General features: G+C 47.1%; 1 protein-coding gene across 4 annotated transcripts in view; it reads left to right on the forward strand.

Annotated features, from left to right (window-relative positions):
• The window catches only part of ZBTB16 (zinc finger and BTB domain containing 16), a 189,225-nt gene that overhangs the window by 121,029 nt on the left and 48,543 nt on the right, over positions 1-19,653 (forward strand). For all 4 annotated transcript variants that reach the window (XM_053595319.1, XM_053595322.1, XM_053595320.1 and 1 more), the window contains exon 4: positions 1,600-1,686. In XM_053595319.1, coding sequence (XP_053451294.1) covers positions 1,600-1,686 — 87 coding nt within the window. The remainder of the gene's footprint in view (positions 1-1,599; positions 1,687-19,653) is intronic.

Here is a 19,653-nt window from a genome sequence, read left to right on the forward strand (position 1 = left end):
AGCCACCATGCCTGGCTGCTGGGGGGTTTTGTGTCCACCAACTCCGTTCTTGAGAATGGAATGGGATTGGGATAGAGGGAAGGGCAGGACTGGGCAATGGGCAAGCACAGAGACTCGGAGTGGCCAGATAGGGCAGTGAGGACAGCCTACTGGAGTTGGGCAGCTAACGGGGACAGGTTATGCAAGGCCTTGACACCAAGTGAAGGGATTTAGAATCAGTACAAATTGTGAACTGCCGCATCTTGTGGAGTAAGAAAATGTGAGGGATTAAGGGGTCCCATAGTGGCCAGAGAAGCAGGGGAGAATGTCAGAGGGAGAGGATGTACCGAAAAGGGGTCAGAGACCTAGCAGTGAGGGTGGGTGGCTGGCGGTATGGAAACCATCCTTGAGTCTTACAGCGTTCTGGATGTGATACTAGAGCCTGGATGGGGCACTGGTTATCAAAATGCAGTGAAGGAGAGGCATGTCGGAGACATCTTGAAGGGACAAATGTCCAGGCTTGTACCAGATGACCCCCAGGACCAGATTACATATTAAAGCCTTGAAGATTATTAGCCAGTGACAAAAAGTACTGTTTCATCTTGACATGGTGCCGTTGTCATGTCTAGCCTTGTAAATAATGGTTCTAAAAACGTTTATTACATTGAGTGGCACTGAATGCATTTTGTTTATTCCACAAATGTGGGCAGTAATAGGTTCCCACCGCGTGTCAGACAGATGCAGCTGTGGGCAGGATGACACGGTCCCTCTGGCAGGGAGCTTACTGTGGGGTGGGGGAGGGAGACAGGTCCCTGGACATTTAGACTGGAGTACGGGGAGGGCTAAGAACTGGAACGTAGAGAATGGTGTGGGAGCACGAAGAAGGGTCCCCTCACCCAGAGATGGGGTGCCAGTGTCATAGCTGGTACCTAAGTGATGAACAGCGGCTCTGGCTATGCCACAGTGGCCAGGGAATCCAGGAAGGACATCAGAGGCAGAGGATGTGCAGAAGCAAGTGCAGAAACCTCAGAGTGAGGAAGAACACAGCTCCTCCAGGGAGCCTGCGGGGCTCAGCCTGGCTGGAAAGAAGGGAGCAGACTGCGGTGGGAGACAGGGAGCAGAGGGATGACACACCAAGAAGCGCTTTGGGAGTCGTGGTCAGGAGCGTGGACCTCGTTCTCGAGGCTCCAGGGAGCCATGCAGGGGTTTTAAGTGGTCAGCTACAGGCAGCAGGTGGGTAGACTGGGCGTTTAGTTAGGGGTGTACTGAGTCCAAGGTCCCTGTGGAGATGCTGGGAGGGCGAGGTCAGCCACTGCTGCTTTCCCATGAAGCCCATTCAGGCAACAGGGCACCTGTCCCCTTGTTGGTACTGTTTCCTCCTGTCTGTCCCTTCCCTGGAGCTAGCCATTCAGATCCCCCTTCAAAGGATTTGTCATCTGGACCCTAGGCGAGGACATTTGGAACTTAGTCAGGTGGTCACCTCTCAGAGGAGGGTCTGAGCTGATCAGGGTCTTCACAGCTGTCCAGCTCTTTCCCTCGGGGTGCCCCTGTGTGGCTGTGGCCCAGCACTGCCCCCCATGCACTATTGCTCTAGTGGTAACTGCCTCTCCTTTCTTTCAGCGGGAGCCAAAGCCTTCGTCTGTGATCAGTGTGGTGCCCAGTTTTCAAAGGAGGATGCCCTGGAGACACACAGGCAGACCCACACAGGTGAGTGGACCCTGACCCACCTTCTCTGGGTGTCACATGGTGTGTTAGCACACAGAGGTGAACTGGCTGGTGGTGACCTCTTTTTAACAAACATGATACCCAGTCATTTCCTGGGGGAACGGTGAGTGGGGATGGGCTTTTGCTGTGTCTAGCTCCTCTTGCCTGTGGGGTGGCTGGATAGGAATTTGCAAGTATGGCATTCCCTCATAAGAACCCTGTCCTGGGTTACGCTGAGGTCTGTCTCTAATAGGCCACTGAGACCCCATTTTCATGGAGGCGTTGAGTATACTCTTACTGAGGCCTCAGAAAGTGTGCACTGTTATCCAAGCATCCCCTTCCCTTGGTCAGGAAATCTTTTGGATTCCATCTGATAGAACCCTGATGTGGCCGGAAGAAGCTGGGCCCCCCTCTGCAAGAGTTGAGGCATTGTCTACAAGAAATCAATCTGTACGCGAGGATGCATTTGAACAGTATTAATTAATAATGGTACAGCTTTATTTGATTTCAAAGGATTCATTTCACAGCACTAAAGTCATCTTATTATTATAATCAGCATCACTATCGTCATTATCATCACATCATCATCCAGCAGCTTACCCCGTGCTCCTGACGTGCCAGGCACTGTTCCTGGTGCTTCGCCTGATTCTACTTGGCAAGTTGTTCAGTAACCTTGTAAGGGAGGAAGGTCCTCCCATGTCACAGTGAGGAAACTGAGGCTGGAAGGAGGGAGAGGGACTTGCTTGGCAAGTCAGTCGTTGGGGGAGGTGTGGTGGAGCCTTATAGTTCAGGCCTTAGACTGCCTGGGTTAATCCTGATTCTGCTACTTCCCGTTTGTAGGACCACGGATAAATTATTTAAACTCTTAGTTTAGGTTTTTCATCTGTTAGAAAGTAGAGTAATAATAGGATCTATCTCCTAGCACAGGGTTGTTGTGGGAATTAAATAAGGCACTTTATTTGAAGTGCTGTGTGGAGCATTTACTCATAGTAAGCATTCAAGTAATAGTAGGGGGTATATTTAATTGAATAGATATTTATCAAGTTCCTACCAAGTGCCCAGATATGTCCGGCACTGTTTGGGCATTTAAGATCTAGTGACGGGAGACAGACAAACAACATTCCTTCCCCTCGTGGAGCTGAAATTCTAACTGAGAAACTATATGGGCAAGTAAGTGTGTGATATGATGTCAGGTTATTCATACTAAGTGCTACTAAGAAAAAATAAAGCAGGATAAAGGGCAGAGAATGACAGGGAGAAAAGCGATGCTGTGGTGAAATGGTCAGGGGAGAACTCTTTGAGAAGGTGATATCTAAGCAGAGACTGAAAGCAAGGAAGATTTCCAGGAACAATGTCTAAGCAAAGGGAATAAGTACTTGGAAAAGCCCTACGGTTGACATGTTCGAGGACCAGGCCAGTGATATGCAGGGTGAGGGGGGTGAGGGCAAGATAGGGTGGATCCCTGGCCTAAGAGAGGCATCTGGATTCTATTCTGCAAGTGCTAAGAGTCCTTTGGAGGGAGAGGAAATATTTGCAAACATATATCTGATAAGGAACTTAAAGCTAGAAATAAAAAGAGCTCTTACAATAAAAAAAAAAAAATACAAATAATCCAAGAATGAGCAAAGGATCCGAACAGACCTGTCTCCAAGGATAGACACATAGCCAGTAAGCACATAAAAAGATAATATACAGTACTCCATAAGCTTCAAGGAGATTTCTATCAAAACCACAATGAGGGCTCGGCGCCCGTAGCACAGTGGTTATGGCGCCAGCCACATACACCGAGGCTGGCAGGTTTGTACCTGGCCCGGGCCAGCTAAAACAACAATGACAACTGCAACAAAAAATAGCTGGGCATTGTAGCATTGTAGTTCCAGCTATTTGGGAGGCTGGGGCAAGAGAATTGCTTAAGCCCAAGAGTTGTAGGTTGCTGTGAGCTGTGACGCCAGGGCACTCTACCGAGGGTGACATAGTGAGACTGTCTCAAAAAAAAAAAAAAAAGCCACGATGAGGTATTACTTCATACCACTAAAATATGATTTTAATAAAAATACAGATAGTAACAAGTGTTATCAAGGATGTGGAAGAATCAGAACCCTCGTACTGTACTGGGGGCAACATAAGATGACAGCCACTTTGGAAGACAGTCTGGCAGCTCCTCAGAAGCCAACACATAGTTACCATGTGACACAGCAATTTCTGTCCTAGGCATATACCCAAGACCACTGAAGACATGTGTCCACTCAAAAACTTGTCTAAAATGAAGGAAACAACCTAATGTTCATCGATCCACTGATGAGCACACAAAATATGGTATATCCTTATCGTGGAATATTATTTGGCCATAAAAAAGAATGAAGTACTGATATTATACATGACATAGACAGATCACAACATGCTCATTGAAAGCAACCACGTGTTATATATAATTCCGTTCATGTGAAATGTCCAGAATAATGTGGCTCAAAGGAGTAGGCACTGGCCCCATGCCAGAGGTGGCGGGTTCAAACCCAGTCCTGGCCAGAAACTGTAAAAAAAAAAAGAAATGTCCAGAATAAGCAAATCTATAAAGACAGAAAGTAAATGAGTAGGTGCTGGGGGCAGGGGAAGTTGGGGGGAAATAGATAATGAGTGTTAATGGATATGGGGTTTCTTTTTGGAGTGATGAAAATTTTCTAAAATTGATTGTGGTGATGGTTGCACAGCTCAGAATACAGATGCTGCTCGACTTACATTGTGGTCCAAAAAAACCCATTATAATTTGGAAATACCTTGATGTGGAAAATGCATTTGATACAGCCCACCTACTGAATATCAGATTTTAGCCTAGCCTACCTTAAATGTGCTCAGAACATTGACATTAGCCTACGATTAGGCAAAATTCTCTCATACAAAGCCTATTTTATAGTAAAGTATGGAATATCTAGTGTAATTTATTAAATAATGTGTATAACATTCAAATTGCAAGTACCTCACCATAATAAACTTGAAAAAATAAGTCAAGCCATAGTAAATTGGAAACTGTATATCAAATTCCATAGAACTGTGGCCGGGCACGGTGGTTCACACCTTTAATCCTACCACTCTAAAAACCCAGGCAGGTGGATTGCTTGAGCAAACAGGTTTGAGACCAGCCTGAGCAAGAGCAAGACCTCATCTCTAAAAATACCCAGGCCTTGTGGTGAGCACCTGTAGTCCCATCTATTCAGGAGGCTGAGGCAAGAGAATCGCTTGAGTTTGAGGTTGCTGTGAGCTATGACGCCATGGCACTCTACCGAGGGTGACAAAGGGAGACTCAGTCTCAAAAAAATAAAAGTAAATAAATTCCATAGAACTGCACACTTTAAAAGATGGGAATTGTATGTTGTCTAGTATGTATATACATCTCAGCAGAGCTACGTGTGCTTTGGGTATATGTGTGTATAAATGAGCTCTGCCATGTGTCAGGAAGAGTCGCTGGGACCAGACATGCCACCTTTCACGTATCCATATCTGTATACACACACACACACACACGCACAAGATCATCCACATACCACATACTAAAGTTTTGGTCAATAATGGACCACATATATGATGGTGGCCCCATAGATCATAATATCGGATTTTTACTGTACCTTCTCCACATTTAGAGATCACATACTTACCATTGTGTTACATTGCCTTCAGTACTCGGTACAGTAACATGATGGATGGGTCTGTAGCCCAGGAGCAGTAGGCCACACCATAGAAGTCTCGATGTGTAGTAGCTGTGCCGTCAAGGTTTGTGCAAGGACACTCTGTGCTGTAGCCCAGCAAAGTTCCCCACTAGGAAGTGGAGAGCTAGGAATTGGCCCAAATCCAGTGTGAGCTCTCTCTCCACTGCTCCTCAGTGGCCTACACGTTGAGTGTTGCCCGTGAGTGGATGAACCGAATGAATGGTTCAGGATGAGCCTCTTTAGACATCATTCAGCTCATGATCCTGTTCTGGACAAGGCCCTTTTGTATCCCTATGACCCATACAATAGGACAAAATTTCCTAAGGATGCATTTCTCAGCACACATCCCCATAGCTAAATGTCACATGGCTACTTACACACAGATGCACACATGTGCACACTCAGCTTTACTAAAATACAGTGTACATGTATATTTATATATGCATATCCACACACACATATTTATAGAGAAGGGGAAAAAGTATTCCGTTGGAGTGTTTTGAGTTGGAAAATGACATTAAATGATTTATGGGTTTAAAAGATGACTCTGGCTTCTGTGTTGAGAATTGACCATGGGCAGTTTCAGCTCTCAGTTGCCACGTAACAACCCACTCCAACAGTAGCTTAAAACAGCAACATGTGATCATCTCTGAAAATTCTATGGGTTGTTGACTGGGCTCAGTGGGGCAGTTGAACTTGAGATTTCTCTCCTGTGGTTTTTATCAAGTAATGTCTGTGGCTGGTGTCATCTGAAGACTTGAGTGGGCTAGATGTCCAAGGTGGCTTCTTGATTCCAATATCTGACTATCACTGTGTGGCCCCTCTCTGCAGGAGAATAGTCTGGACTTGATACATGACAGGACTTCAAGGATCAGGAAGCAGAAACTGCCAGGCTTCTTAAGAGCTAGGCTGGAAACATAGCATCACGTCCACCAAGTTTTATAGTCAGCCACGGATTCTAGGTAGTGGAGGGCCAGACTCTTCTAATCAGTGGGGGGAGTGACAGAAACCTGTCGGGAAGGAGGGATTTGTAGCAGCTATCTTCCACCACAGGACACTGGTGTGGAAGAAGGAAGACCAGTCAGCTGCTGTTAATAATTATTGTCACCAATATTTATAAGTTCTTGTCTTTCCTGTCCTGTGTGGAAAACATGCCTCTTAACACTGGTATCAGGTGTGCTGACCTGGTGCTGCCCTGTTCTGCCATGATGGGAAGAGAGCTCTGTAGGTGAGCTGTTACTACTGTAAGCATCTCCCTAAAGAAGGTAACTTGGCTAGGTTATTTGGCCCAGAGTACCAGATTTTGTTGTTCTGAAAGCCAGCGGAGGACCAGGTCTTCTGGGGCCCCAGCTGTTTTCTTATTGCAAGGCCACGCTTAACCAAGAACCCCACTCTGAGGATTCTAATCTGGGGGGCTGAAGAGACTGAGCCTTGAGCCAGCTTTGCTGAGCAGCTTAACTCTGTCCATCCAGATTAAATTTGCAGCAGCGGGGAGCAAGCTGCCCTCTCTGCCAGAGGCAGGGGAGGAAGCTGAGTCCCTGAGGGGCGAGCAGCTGGGCTGTTCCAGGCAGACCCCAGACACGGCTGGAACGCCTCTTATGTCCTGGTACGGGCTAGGGAAATGGGGTGACCAACACTGGCACATGCCTTGTTCTTAAAAAGAGCTGGGGATCCCAGGGTGCGGGTCTGGGTCCTTTGTCTTTCCCATGAGACCTTAGGGATGGGGCTGCTCTCCTGGAGGAGGAGGATTTACCAGAGAGAGGTCAGCTACCTAGTGCCCCCTGCTGATGTTGGGGTAAAATGTAGCTAATGCTCACTCAATAAAGACTGAGGAAACTGAGCTCAGGAATAGAGAAAATGCATCCAAGTTAGGGGAGGAGACCAGGGTGGAAGCTTTGAGAGGGGCTCCCTGCCAGCCTGGGAGTGGGCCGTGGGCAGGCTCCCCCAGTGGTGAGGCAACAGGGCTTGTGCTCAGTGCTGGTGGTGGTTTCAGCAGCAGCCTCACCCTCAGGACAGCTCTGGCGAGAGGTGGCCTGTGTGACCCTACTGACCCTTTCCAGGGCTCATTCATGGCTCATAGCCCCGCTTCCTGCAGAACCCAAATGGCTTCTCACTTTCCCTTATAATCAATGTGAGAACACAATCTGAAATCTACTGGCCGTCTCTGTTCTAAGAACTGGGGCCCAGGAGGAAGGGAGAGGCCTGATGATAGAGAATGCTGAGAATATCACCAAGCTATTGGAGTGGGAAAAGCCAAGTGGGGTACCAGGTGTCGTCAGGAAGCCAAAAGGGTAGCAGGGAGAGCTCCGGAAAGGGGAAGGAGTGGAGTAAACATAATGCTAATGCCACATGGTATGTTTGCTATCTTAGTTTATAAAACACCTTTCTCTATTATGCCCATCCAACAGATGGGAAAATGGAGGCCTAGAAGCCACCCACTAGGAAGTGGAGGGCTGGAACTCATCCCAACTCCAACTCCAGTACTCTTTCCATTGCTCCCCAGCTGCCAGCACGTCAACCGAGTTCTGTCCATGGGCCCGTGGACTGCAGGGTCCAGATGAGCCTGCCTAGAGATCACCTAGCTCACGGCCAGGTCCCAGGCAGGGATCTTTTGGATCCCTGTGACCCATTTAACCAAGGAGCCCCAGGACCCTGATGCCCACATCCTCCTCCTAGGGTAGGATACAGTTCCCCGAGTCAGATCGAGCCTGGGAGTTTCATGCCCCAGGCTGCCATGTGGGGAGACAGTACAGCTCATATGTGGCATTGCTTAGGCTGGGTGATTACAGTGTCTCACAGGTATTCTTGAAACTGAAAAATGAGTTTAGTAGAGAGTATTTCCAATTCAAGTGAGTGGCATCGTCACATGGCTTGACTTTCTCCGCTGGTGTGTGCCCCTCAGCCGCCTCCTCCGTCAGGGTCCTGACAGGTTCACGCTGGTGCTCAGGGAGTCCACGCTCGCCATCGGGCTGGGCTCGGGCTTTGTTGTCACATTTCAGTTTTCTGTTTTGGTACAGCAAACACTGTGAGGAGATAAACAGAGATCATTTTACACCTTTTATATTATGACAAATACATATTGCAAAACACTGCTGCTTCCAAAATGTTTGGGCTTCCGAGCAGCGAGGAATTAACAGCCAGGCAGCTCCGACATGCTTGTACTTCATTTACACGTCAGAATTTTTTTTACACTGTTCAGTAAAATAAAAGCGAGAAAACACACACACACACGTGTGTACACTCACATGAACACCCAGCATCCCGCCTAGATTCTATATCAGGAACGTCTGAAATTAGTAAGTAGTTCTTTAAGTCCAGATAAACTGATAAATACCATTAATGGCTTAATTTATACTCTGGGTTTGAAATTTGACACACGGACACTATCTTGGCTCAGGAAACACAAGTGGTTTTGTGCCAGAGGTTTTAATGACCGATCAGTAATATAAATTGCTGCATCACTGAACAGAAATAGCTCTCCATGTCACTTGATCTGGAAACTTCTCCGGCCAGGCAGAAGTTAATAAATTTAAAAATAATTACCCTCTTTATTCAAAGTCAAACTAATTAGGAGAAGGTTTTACAAATCATAATGTTGTTCAAGTCACTGTACATCCCTGTTTGGGACTTGAACAGGCCTGGGGGCAGCAGACAGGATGGGGGGGTGTTGATGAGAGGGCAGGGAGATGCCTCCGCTGCTGAGCTCAAGGGTAGGGGGCTGGGACAGTCTTCAGCTTGTCCTCAAGAGAAGATGGGAGGTCTCGGTGAGGAAGCCATATGGGTGACCTGTAGGAGGTCTCGGTGAGGAAGCCATATGGGCGACCTGTAGGAACTCTTTCGGTCTGTATGTAGGGAATTCAGAGCAGCCACCTACTTGTGATTTCAACATGGGGAGTTGGGGCCAGGGCGGGTCTGTGCAGACCAGGCTGGAGAGAGGATGAGTGAGGCAGAAAACAGAAGAGGTGTATGAGCAGATGACTGCTGGGGAGAACGGGCCCAGCCAGAGGCAGGGAAGTGGACAGCTTGACTTTTGAGGGCATCACTCACCATGCAAGTGACCCTCACAGAGTGCCTCGGCTTTGTATTTCATACGGACTGTGGGAGAGAGGAACCCCAAGCAGCCTAAAATCAGAGTACAAAGTTTGGGATACTTGGTGTATAGTGAACCAGCACTTGGGATCTGGAATCAGACTGTCTTGATTCAAATTCCAGCCCCATCACTTTCATGTTTTGTTATCATAGGCAGATGGCTTAACTTCGCTAAGCCTTGGTTTCCTCCTTGTAACATCAGGATGATAATGACATTTATTGTGTAAGGGGTAGTGTGAGGATTTATTTTTTTATTATTTTTATTTATTTATTTATTTATTTTTATTAAATCATAGCTGTGTACATTGATTTGATCATGGGGCACCATACACTAGTTTCATAGACCGTTTGACACATTTTCACTAGTGTGAGGATTTAATGTGATAATCTATGTGATCACCATAGGCCTTGCATGGAGTAACCTTTCAGTAAATGGAGGTGTAGTTAATCTTATTGCATTGCAGTCTTCATTACAGGCCTTGGAAAACACAAATTTCCCCACTGGGTGCACAAGAGAGAAGGGCCAAGTCAGTGGTGACAGCAGTGAAGGAACAGGGCTGGTATCCAGCTATATTTCCAAGGTGGGGATGGAGGTGGGATCTTTCAGGGTCTCTGACTATGTCCTTTGGCCAAGAGGATGTTTGCATGTGTCCATCGAGCTCACAGCCACTGGGGCCCTTTGGTGAGGGGAGAAGTGAGGGCAGAATGAAGCCCTACACTTGCAGCAGTCTCAGGGAACAGATTTGATAGATCTTAAGGCTTTGGGGACTGGAACACCCAAAACTGCCAAGAGGAATCACATCCTGCCAGTATCTAAACAGCCAACGTGTAAACCTTGTCTGGACAGGTTGTAGAACTGGAATCGGGACTAAGCAGCTGCACCGACCTCCAGGAGCACCAGCACTTGCCCTGCTGCGTCTGAGGAGGCCTTGGTGGCTGCTGCTCTCAGAGGTTCAGGAACACTGGGTTCCTGGTGGGTCCTGCCCATGTCTGCTCCCACCAGGAACCTGAGTATTCTGGTCTCACGCCTTCTTCAAGTAGGACCTTCCATCCCATGCCACCTTTTCCCTGGTAAGGAAAAGAGGCAGACAAAAGGTGGCTAAGGTCCTTCCTAGGTTTAGGAGTTCTGGGGCTGGGAAGCTTAAGGGTACTCTCCACAGGTTCAGGGCACTAAGTTGAACTAGACTCTGGACATGCCCCAATGCAATTCAGTTCTCTCCTTCAGCCCCCAGCCTGCTCTCCAGGCCTTCCAGGTTAATGACTCAGGTTTGCTTTGGACCAGAATAGCCCACACAGCAGGTTCATCCCATCATTCCATCATTTGCTTACTGCCTGAGTCTTTACGTACCTGCTGAGTGCTAGGTGTGTTCCCCAGTATGTAATGGTCCCTGCCTTCCTGAAGGTTACAGTGCTGCGAAGGAAATGAAGGCATAGGTTGAACTTGCATTAGCATAATTTAGTAGCTATACTCTAGCAGTGGTTCTCAACCTTCCTAATGTCACAATGTATTTTCATTGTTACAAAGGGGTCACGACCCACAGGTTGAGAACCGCTGCCTACTGGTTATTTTTGAGTGATGATTTTATTAAGTCTTTATTATAGTTCTAGAGTGTAGGCAATTTTTCTTCTCTAGTCTTTGTTGGAGAAAACCAAGACCCAAAAAAGTTAAGGAAGATGGTCCAGGGCAGAGCTAGAATGTGTGCCTCAGGCTCCTGTACCCTTGAACCCATATTTCAAGCCTTGTCTCTTCTCCTTTGGATGCCTGGCACTGACTATAATGTGCAGACCTGGGGATCAATACTCATATTTGAAAAAGGGGTCCAGCTAAGAACGGGCAATCCAAACCAGAATTAGGACCTGCAAGTTCTTATTTTCAGTCTAAGGTTCTCTCCACTCTGACTACAAAATAAATACTTTCTTGTACTGGCCTAGAAAAAGTTGCTTAGTTTCCGCATTCCTGTGTCACAGGGGAAGCCATTCAACCAGATATAAATCTGGGGGTGCTGGTTCTCATCCACTCTGTGTTGGCTGCAAGAGAGTCTTGTAGTCCAGAAACAGCTAGCAAGCCTGGCAGCCGCCGAGGACCTGTGCTGCGGACTCTGTTCTTCCCTTCCAGCAGGGAAGGGACTTTGCAGGGAACCCTGCGCAAGAGGCTGCTCTGTTTCAGCGTGAAGGAGGCTGGGAGGCACCTTGCCGTGGCACTGAAAGGAGGAAGCATCCAACAGGCACACACACACAACACACACACACTCTCTCATACTCTCTGCAGCCACGTGGCCATCCCCTGTGAAGGTGCAGAACTGTATTCCAACCTTGGTGTGTCCACCTGCTCTGCTGGCCCCTCTCTCATTCCCGGTATGTTAATGATGCTTGAAAAAAGCTTCAGGGACAGTCTGTATCTCTGAACTTCAGGGTGGAAAATGGAGTTCTTGTTTGGAGGACTCTTCGTGTGGCTGACTGGGAGGGCTGGCGGGAGTAGATGGCAGGGCAGAGGCGTTTAAACGGTGAGCAGCAACACTCCTTCCCTCAGGGTGGCTGCCAGCCCTGCCCCTCTCCTGCCCTGGTCCTGGCACGAGAGACAGAGCTGGGCACCAAGGTGTCAGTGTTGGGGTGACTGTCCTGGTCCTACAGCAATGAGAAAAGTAAGCAACTGTTCTGGCTGCTGCTCCCAAGGGCTGTCTACACAGTCTCCCAGGGCCCGGTCCCAGGGAAGGTGCAGAGGAGCCAGATGATGAAAAATAAATGAATCCACATGAAATTTCACATGAAGAAAAAGAGGAAGAAAGAGGCTCACACCCTGCCTAAGGTTTCGAAAATGGGGATGGGTGGGGGAGACAGGACAGAGAGTCGTCGGAGGGACACAAAGACGCCATGCTCCATGCAGTTTGGCACATCCTCCCCATTGAAAGCATAGTAGCATTTGACTTTTATAAATATCAGAGGTGATTTGTATAGCGTTTCAGATAGTGTGCCAAGGAATTTAACCTGAGAAAGTTGGAGCTTGAGAACGGCCGCAGAGCATCATAGGCACATGGGGAGGGCCAGTCATGTGCTGCTGTTTACAGTCAGTGCCCAGCATGGATTTACTCTTGACCTCATTTCACGCTGTTACTATAAAGGCGTGTTTGATGCCTAATATAGAGTTTTATTTCCCAAGCACAGGGCTCTCTGCTCTGTGGGAGCTGCTTGCTGTGGAGCCTAGCTGTCCCTTGCTGGCCCAGACCGGCCACCCTTCTCCACTGTGCCCCCTAGTGGCTCGCAAGGCCCCTCCGGCCACCTTCTGGAGGGGTCTCTAATTGAATTTTTTGAACTCACCAAATTTTCTTATAAAATTAATTTTATTTTTAGAGCAATTTTAGGCTTGTGGGAAAGCTAAGTGGAAAGTTCAGAGAGTTGCCATATACCCTGTGTCCACATACACAGGTGCCCCACTGTCACTGCCCGATACCACAGTGGTTTATCTGTTGCAGACGGTGACCTTACACTGACACGTCATCACCCATAATTGACATGAGGTCCTTTTGGTGTGATGCATACCCAGTATGCAAGAGTATAAAGTGTATAATTTGGGCAAGTGTATAATGACGCGTATTCACCATTGTATTAAAGAGTATCATACAGAGTAATTTCAGCACCCCACAAATCCTCTGTGCTCTGCCTGTTCTTCACCCCAGTACTTTTTAGCTGAAGCATTGGTGCTTTGGACAGTGTTTTGTGGGGCTCAGTGGTGTTTGGCTATTTGGGGATTGGAGCAGGAGAATTGACCCAAAGCAGGTGTGGCTTAGAAAAGGCTGAAGTTCATTTGCTCAGCGGACGACAGCATTGACCAGGACACACATGGCCCCTGCCTGGCCCCAGCCTCCCCCATAGTGGAATGAAGCTGAATATTTGTTGGTGGGGCTGGGGGAGTCAGCAAGGCATTTGAAGCGGTGATGACTCGGGAGAAATGAGAACCAGGTTCTGGGCCTGGCTCTGCCGTGGCCTCATTTTATCACATGGGACAAATTGCTTTGTCTCTCTGCCTCTGTTGAATGCAGAGTAGTATTTTTTTTTTGTAGAGACAGAGTCTCACGTGATGGCCCTTGGTAGAGTGCCGTGGCCTCACACAGCTCACAGCAACCTCCAACTCCTGGGCTTAAGTGATTCTCTTGCCTCAGCCTCCCGAGTAGCTGGGACGACAGGCGCCCGCCACAATGCCCGGCTGTTTTCTGGTTGCAGTTTGGCCGGGGCTGGGTTTGAACCCACCACCCTCGGTATATGGGGCCGGCGCCTTACCAACTGAGCCACAGACGCCGCCCTGCAGAGTAGTATTTTAGGATGGGAACTGGGAACTGTTATTTTGAGAGTCCTGTGGTTCCATGGACAGTCTAAGATCCTCATCTTGTAGTTGATGTTTACATTGCTCTTAGCCTTGATTTTTCACATGTAATGATTTATAATCAGTAGTGACTGTAGGGACTAAAGACAATCCTACATGTAAGGATGTGTGCTGTGTTGGCTGCTGCTGCCCGTGACTGTTAGTTTTGGAGGTCTGTGGGTTCTGTCCCTCCCCAGTGGGCAGGTATTCCCTTCACTTCATTTAGTAACTCATTCCATAGCAGTGTATTAAATACCTACTGTACCTGAAGAAGGGATTAAAAGTGAAGATATTTTGCCTTTTAAAGAGTATTCTAAAACTTTGAGGGGAATGATAGACTGAGATCTTTGAGGACTATTATCCACAGCTTGGTCTGTGCCTGGTACAATTGCTCTTGATGTATTACCCAGTACCGTCCTCGTAACACCACTAAGAGGTGGGCTTCACTGTGCGAATCACTGATGAGGAGCTGCGGGCTCAGAGAGATTTAAATAATACACGTCATTTGGTGGTCAGACTGGAGTTGGGGGTTGGTGTTCCCAGGGGTGAGTGTGATGGGACTTCCGGGGCACCTGCTGCTTGCCCCCCGGAAGTGTCCCTGCATCCGAGTCCTGATCATCCTCCGCAGCCTCACCCCTGATTTCCACTCCCCTCCCTGCCCGTGTGCCTCTTCCTTCTCCCTAATCCCTCTCTGTGCCATTTTCTGCTCCTGCCTTTCCTCTCTTGACTCCTCGCCCTTCTTAGTGACACCTCTGCTGCCCGATGACAGAAAGGAGTTAATAAAAACCAATGTGTAACTGAAACTTGAAAGGCCATAAATCGCCTTGTTTTTTCTAGGATGTTGGTAGCATTTTGATTTAATAGTTGGACAAACACAAGGGCCTATTTTATTCAGAGTTTACAGGCCTCAAGGCTGTTATTCCTCCAAATTTAATAGCATTGAAATTGCAGGGTTTGCTATAATTTGCCTATCGCTTTCTGCTCTACCATCGATGTTTATTGTCAGCAGGATGGAATCTCAATCCGACTCACTTAGATAACATGTCTGTTAAACATTTAGATAATTGTACCATCATTAACTTGTCACATTATTTTAGAGATTCAAAACAGAGGCAGGGTAAGTAGAGGTACCCAAGAGGGGTGGAGGTGGGGGAAGTGGAGGAGGAAGAGACATCCTCTCCTGAGGCAGGCACCCGAGAGATGAGAGACTTGATTTCACACTTGGCATTTCATCGGAGGTGTCTAAGTTAAGGAGGTGTGAAGAGATGGCGGAGGGTTGTTCCCTCTCAAGCTTGGGGGCTGTCTGTCAGCCACCAGCCATGGTGGCAGTCAGGCCTGCTGTCAGCTGACCCCAAGACAATGTGGAAAATGCTCAGAAACCCTTGGAGTTTCATCCCCAACTTTAGCCTTTATGTACAAAAGGCCAATTGTTAAACTTTCCTATGGGATGCTGGTTGCAACATTATTTGTAATTACAAAGCATTGGGACTGACCTGAATGTCCAGAGATCAGGAATCTATTAGTTAGGGTACCTGACGTGGAAAGATGTCTGTGATTTTTTTGCGTGATGAAAGCTGGTTAGAGATAACAGGCTATATAGTGTGAACCCACTTAATATAAATACAGAAGCCATTCTGTAAGATTTTGTGAGATGCTATACCTTTTAATAGTGACTGTCTTTAGAAATGGGATTGTAGGGCAAAGAGGGTGTTCCTTTCTGCTTTATCTGTTTTGGTAATAATAATTATGATTTACAGACACATACACTTATATAATCTAAAAAATTAAAGTCATGGGCGGCGCCTGTGGCTCAAGGAGTAGGGCGCCGGCCCCATACACCAGGGGTTGGGGGGGTTCAAGCCCGGCCCCGCCAAAACTTCAAAAAAAAAAAATTAAAGTCATTTTATAAATAAGAAAAATGGCACCGGCGGGTATTACTTACTGCTTTTCTATGGAGGAGGACTTCTAAAAAGAAGGCTTCAGATACAGGTAGATTTTTTTTGTTGTCACAATTTGGCCAGGGCTGGGTTCGAACCCTCCACCCTCAGTATATGGGGCTGGCACCCTACCCACTGAGCCACAGGCACCACCCAGGTAGATGGGTTTTGAGAGAGTTCATGTACGTTAATATCTCAGCCACAGTAGCAGGTGCTTCGGTTTCCCCTGTTTGGACAGATAAATGCTAGCTGGGGAACTCAGCACATTGGGAATGGGCCTGTGCCGGGGCACTCAGAGGTCAGGACTGCAGTCTTTGTCACTAAGAGGGCTTTTCATTACACCTTTGGAGTTCTGAGGTTATACCCGGAGGGGTGACAGAGGCCAGGAGCAAATAAGAATGAGCTCAGCTGAAAGCAGGGGTGACTCCCCATGTGGGAAATTGGGGGGAGCAATTAAATATCAGCAATAACAGGGCACTGAACTAGGAATACCAAAATGCCCTCTAGAAATAATGGAGGTGTTTGTCTGCAGGGGTCACAGGTGTGACTGCATTCTGTCATCTGGCTTTGGACACCGTGTTAGCTCCTGCAGCCCATGGCCTGCTCTATGACTTAGACAAATGGATGCTCACTGTTGCCTCTCACAGCTTGTGTGTCCCCTAGTGACAATAGGGGGAAAAATGCACAAGTCAAAAAATGCAGATTAATGTTTCCCCAACTGTACTGTAAATAATGCAGGTATTTGGGGGTTGGGAGGAACAAACAATATAAATATTTTATAGACTGTAGGCTAAGTAATGTATATATTTAGAAAAGCAGCTTAAATATTTCATACATTGCACTACAGATTCCTGCTTGGAGGAAGAACTGGGCTGGTGAGGCCTGGGGTTAAGGGTGGGGGGAACTGCGGGGCCCAGGCTGGAGTGGTAGCCGGGACGCAATAATCACATTGTGTGTGTGTGAGATCAGGTCGTGATGAGGACAGGGAGCACCTACTTACTTGGAACCCATTGTTGGAAGTCTCAGATTTTTTAAACCATCCTTTAAATACCCTGTACCCTTTTTGTTTTTAATGTGGAAGAGAGACAAATGACAGCCTAATAATTTATTTATTCAGCTCAGTGTCCGTGGCTCAGTGAGTAGGGTGCCGGCCACATACACCGAGGCTGGCGGGTTCGAGCCCGGCCAGGGCCTGCTGGATAACAATGACAACTGCAACCAAAAAACAGACGGTCATTGTGGTGGGTGCCTGTAGTCCCAGCTACTTGGGAGGCTGAGGTAAGAGAGTTGCTTAAGCACAGGAGTTTGAGGTTGCTGTGAGCTGTGACGCCATGGCGCTCTACCGAGGGTGACATAGTAAGACTCTGTCTCAAAAAAAACAAAAATTACTTAGACTTACTCTGTCACCCTGGGTAGAGTGCCATGGCATCATAGCTCACAACAACCTCAAACTCTTGGGTTCAAGCGATCCTCTTGCTTCAGCCTCCTGAGCAGCTGGAACTACAGGTGTGAGCCACTATGCTTGGTTAGTTTTTTCTACTTTTAGTAGAGATGGGGCCTCACTCTTGTTCAGGCTGGTCTCCAACTCCTGAGGTCAAGCAATCCATCCACCTTGGCCTTCCAGAGTGCTAGGATTACAGGGGTAAACCTTACCTGGCCAACAATCTATTTTTAAAAAGCAAGTTCCAATCCAAGAGAATTAAAAACATGTATCCACACAAAAACTCATACATGGATGTTCATCATCGTGGCATTATTCACAATAGCCAAAGAGTGGAAACTCACCAAATGTCCATCAACTGAGAAATAGATGAGCAATATGTGGTATATCCATACGATGGACTATGATGGGATGATCAGGCCCTAAAAAAGAACGCTGTAGTTCAGCGACTAGGGCGCCAGCCACGTACACTGCAGCTGGCGGGTTCAAATCCAGCCTGAGCCTGCCAAACAACAATGACAACTACAACCAAAAAATAGCTGGGCGTTGTGGTGGGCGCCTGTAGTCCCAGCTACTTGGGAGGCTGAGACAAGAGAATCACTTAATCCCAAGAGTTTGAGGTTGCTGTGAGCTGTGACACCACTGCACTCTACCCAGGGCGACAGTTTGACACTCTGTTTCAAAAAACAAAGAACGAAATACTGGTCCATGTAATAACATGGGTGAACCTCAATTTAGCATTAGGCTAAATGAAAGGAACCAGACATACAATAAAAGGCCACATATTGTATGATTCCATTTATTTTATATGTTCAGAATAGGGAAATCTGTCTAGTCCAAGAACAGAAGTTGCAAAGGAATTAAGGGGAGGCAAGAAAGGGGAATGACTGCTAATGGGTTTGGGGTTTTTTGGGGGGGATTGATGAAAATATTTTGGAACTAGCCAGAGGTGGTGATGGTTGTATAGCTTTGTGAATACATTAACAACTATAAAAATTAAATTTATAGTATGTGAATTATATTTCGATTAAAATGAAAAGCAGCTTCCAGGTGTGTGCTTGGTTTTTATGGACTTGGCCCAATCTCCTATACCTGCTGCATCACGGCCATGCTGACTGATGGGACTTTGTAGAATGGTGAGTGTTCAGATAGTGCAGGGGACTGTGGTCCTTGGGATCGTTCTGTTCATGAGCGGCAGTAGAAAGCCGGGAAGGCTCAGGAAGCCTCCTTGCCTTCCCCATTTCTCCAATTTCAGAAACAGGAAGGAAAAAAAAATTAGGTCAGAACCCTGAGCTGGTGAGGTAGTGAGTTGGATATCCACAAAGTCAGGAGAAGACTGGGCAGTTGCCCTGGGTGTAGATTCCAAGAAGAAAAGCCAGCCCTCATCTTGCCAGAGGCAGAACACAGACAGTATAGACCTACATGCCCTGTTTTAAGAACAGAATCATACCGTTCATACCTGTGTCGCGTGGGGATATTATAAAATACATATAAACAAAGGAAACGTGTCCTCTGTCCTTATTTTCCACCTTCTTTATTTCACTTTTAACCACAAGTGGGGCAATAACATGCACCCTGTGCTGTTCGTAATCTGTTACTTTCCTGTCAACAGACCTTTATCTTAATGATCACTGTAATGGTTTCCTAGTGTTCTCCCCTACACCCGTTCATTTTTATTTTCTGCAAGCCCTGATGTTCTTTACTTGTGAACTGGGGGACAAGACCCTCCAATCCAGAGCAGCTTCCGGGATGCAGGCAGAAGAAGCAGCTGACAGAGGGGCCGCCCATTACCACCTCTTACCTGTTGCTGCTTCTGTCAACAGATAAACTGGGCTGGCCAGGCAGTTTTGCAGCAGCTGTTTACTTGGCCATTCCAGGCAAGCTTGAGATGCTGGGGACATACCCAGTGCCCACATTTAATCTTCTCAGAAGCTGTCTCTCTTTGGTTTTCTCTAGTCTTGCAAAGGGCCACTCGCCCTGGGCAGGATTTGGGCAGATAATTTACCTCTTCTACTAACTTAACAAATGGTACTGCCCAGGGGCTGGGTAGACTCAGAAAAATACAAGCATCAATTCATTTGCTAAGTTCAAACCCAAAGTAACAAGTTAAGCATCTTTATTCATTAAGTGTCCAAGACTCAACTAGGAAAGATTTCCTAGGAGTTGATGGACCCCGAGCAGGTATTAAGGAAAAGGCTTTTCTTTTGGAATTTTCTCTCTGAACACCAGGATAAGTTACCCAACAGAGGGATTGCATGTTTGGGTCGGATGAAATGTTCCCTGTCCCTTCTAGGAGAAGATCCATTACCGATTGGAAATGAGTTTGTCTCTAAATGCCTGTTGTCAGATGGGATGCAAGTTGCCCTCAACCAAACAAATATAAAATGCTTCAGCCTCTGCTTCAGATTTTCTATTATGTTTCAAAGGACTCTAGAGAGTTTTAAG

The sequence above is a fragment of the Nycticebus coucang genome, chromosome 6, assembly GCF_027406575.1.
Source record: "Nycticebus coucang isolate mNycCou1 chromosome 6, mNycCou1.pri, whole genome shotgun sequence".
Lineage (NCBI taxonomy): Eukaryota > Metazoa > Chordata > Mammalia > Primates > Lorisidae > Nycticebus > Nycticebus coucang.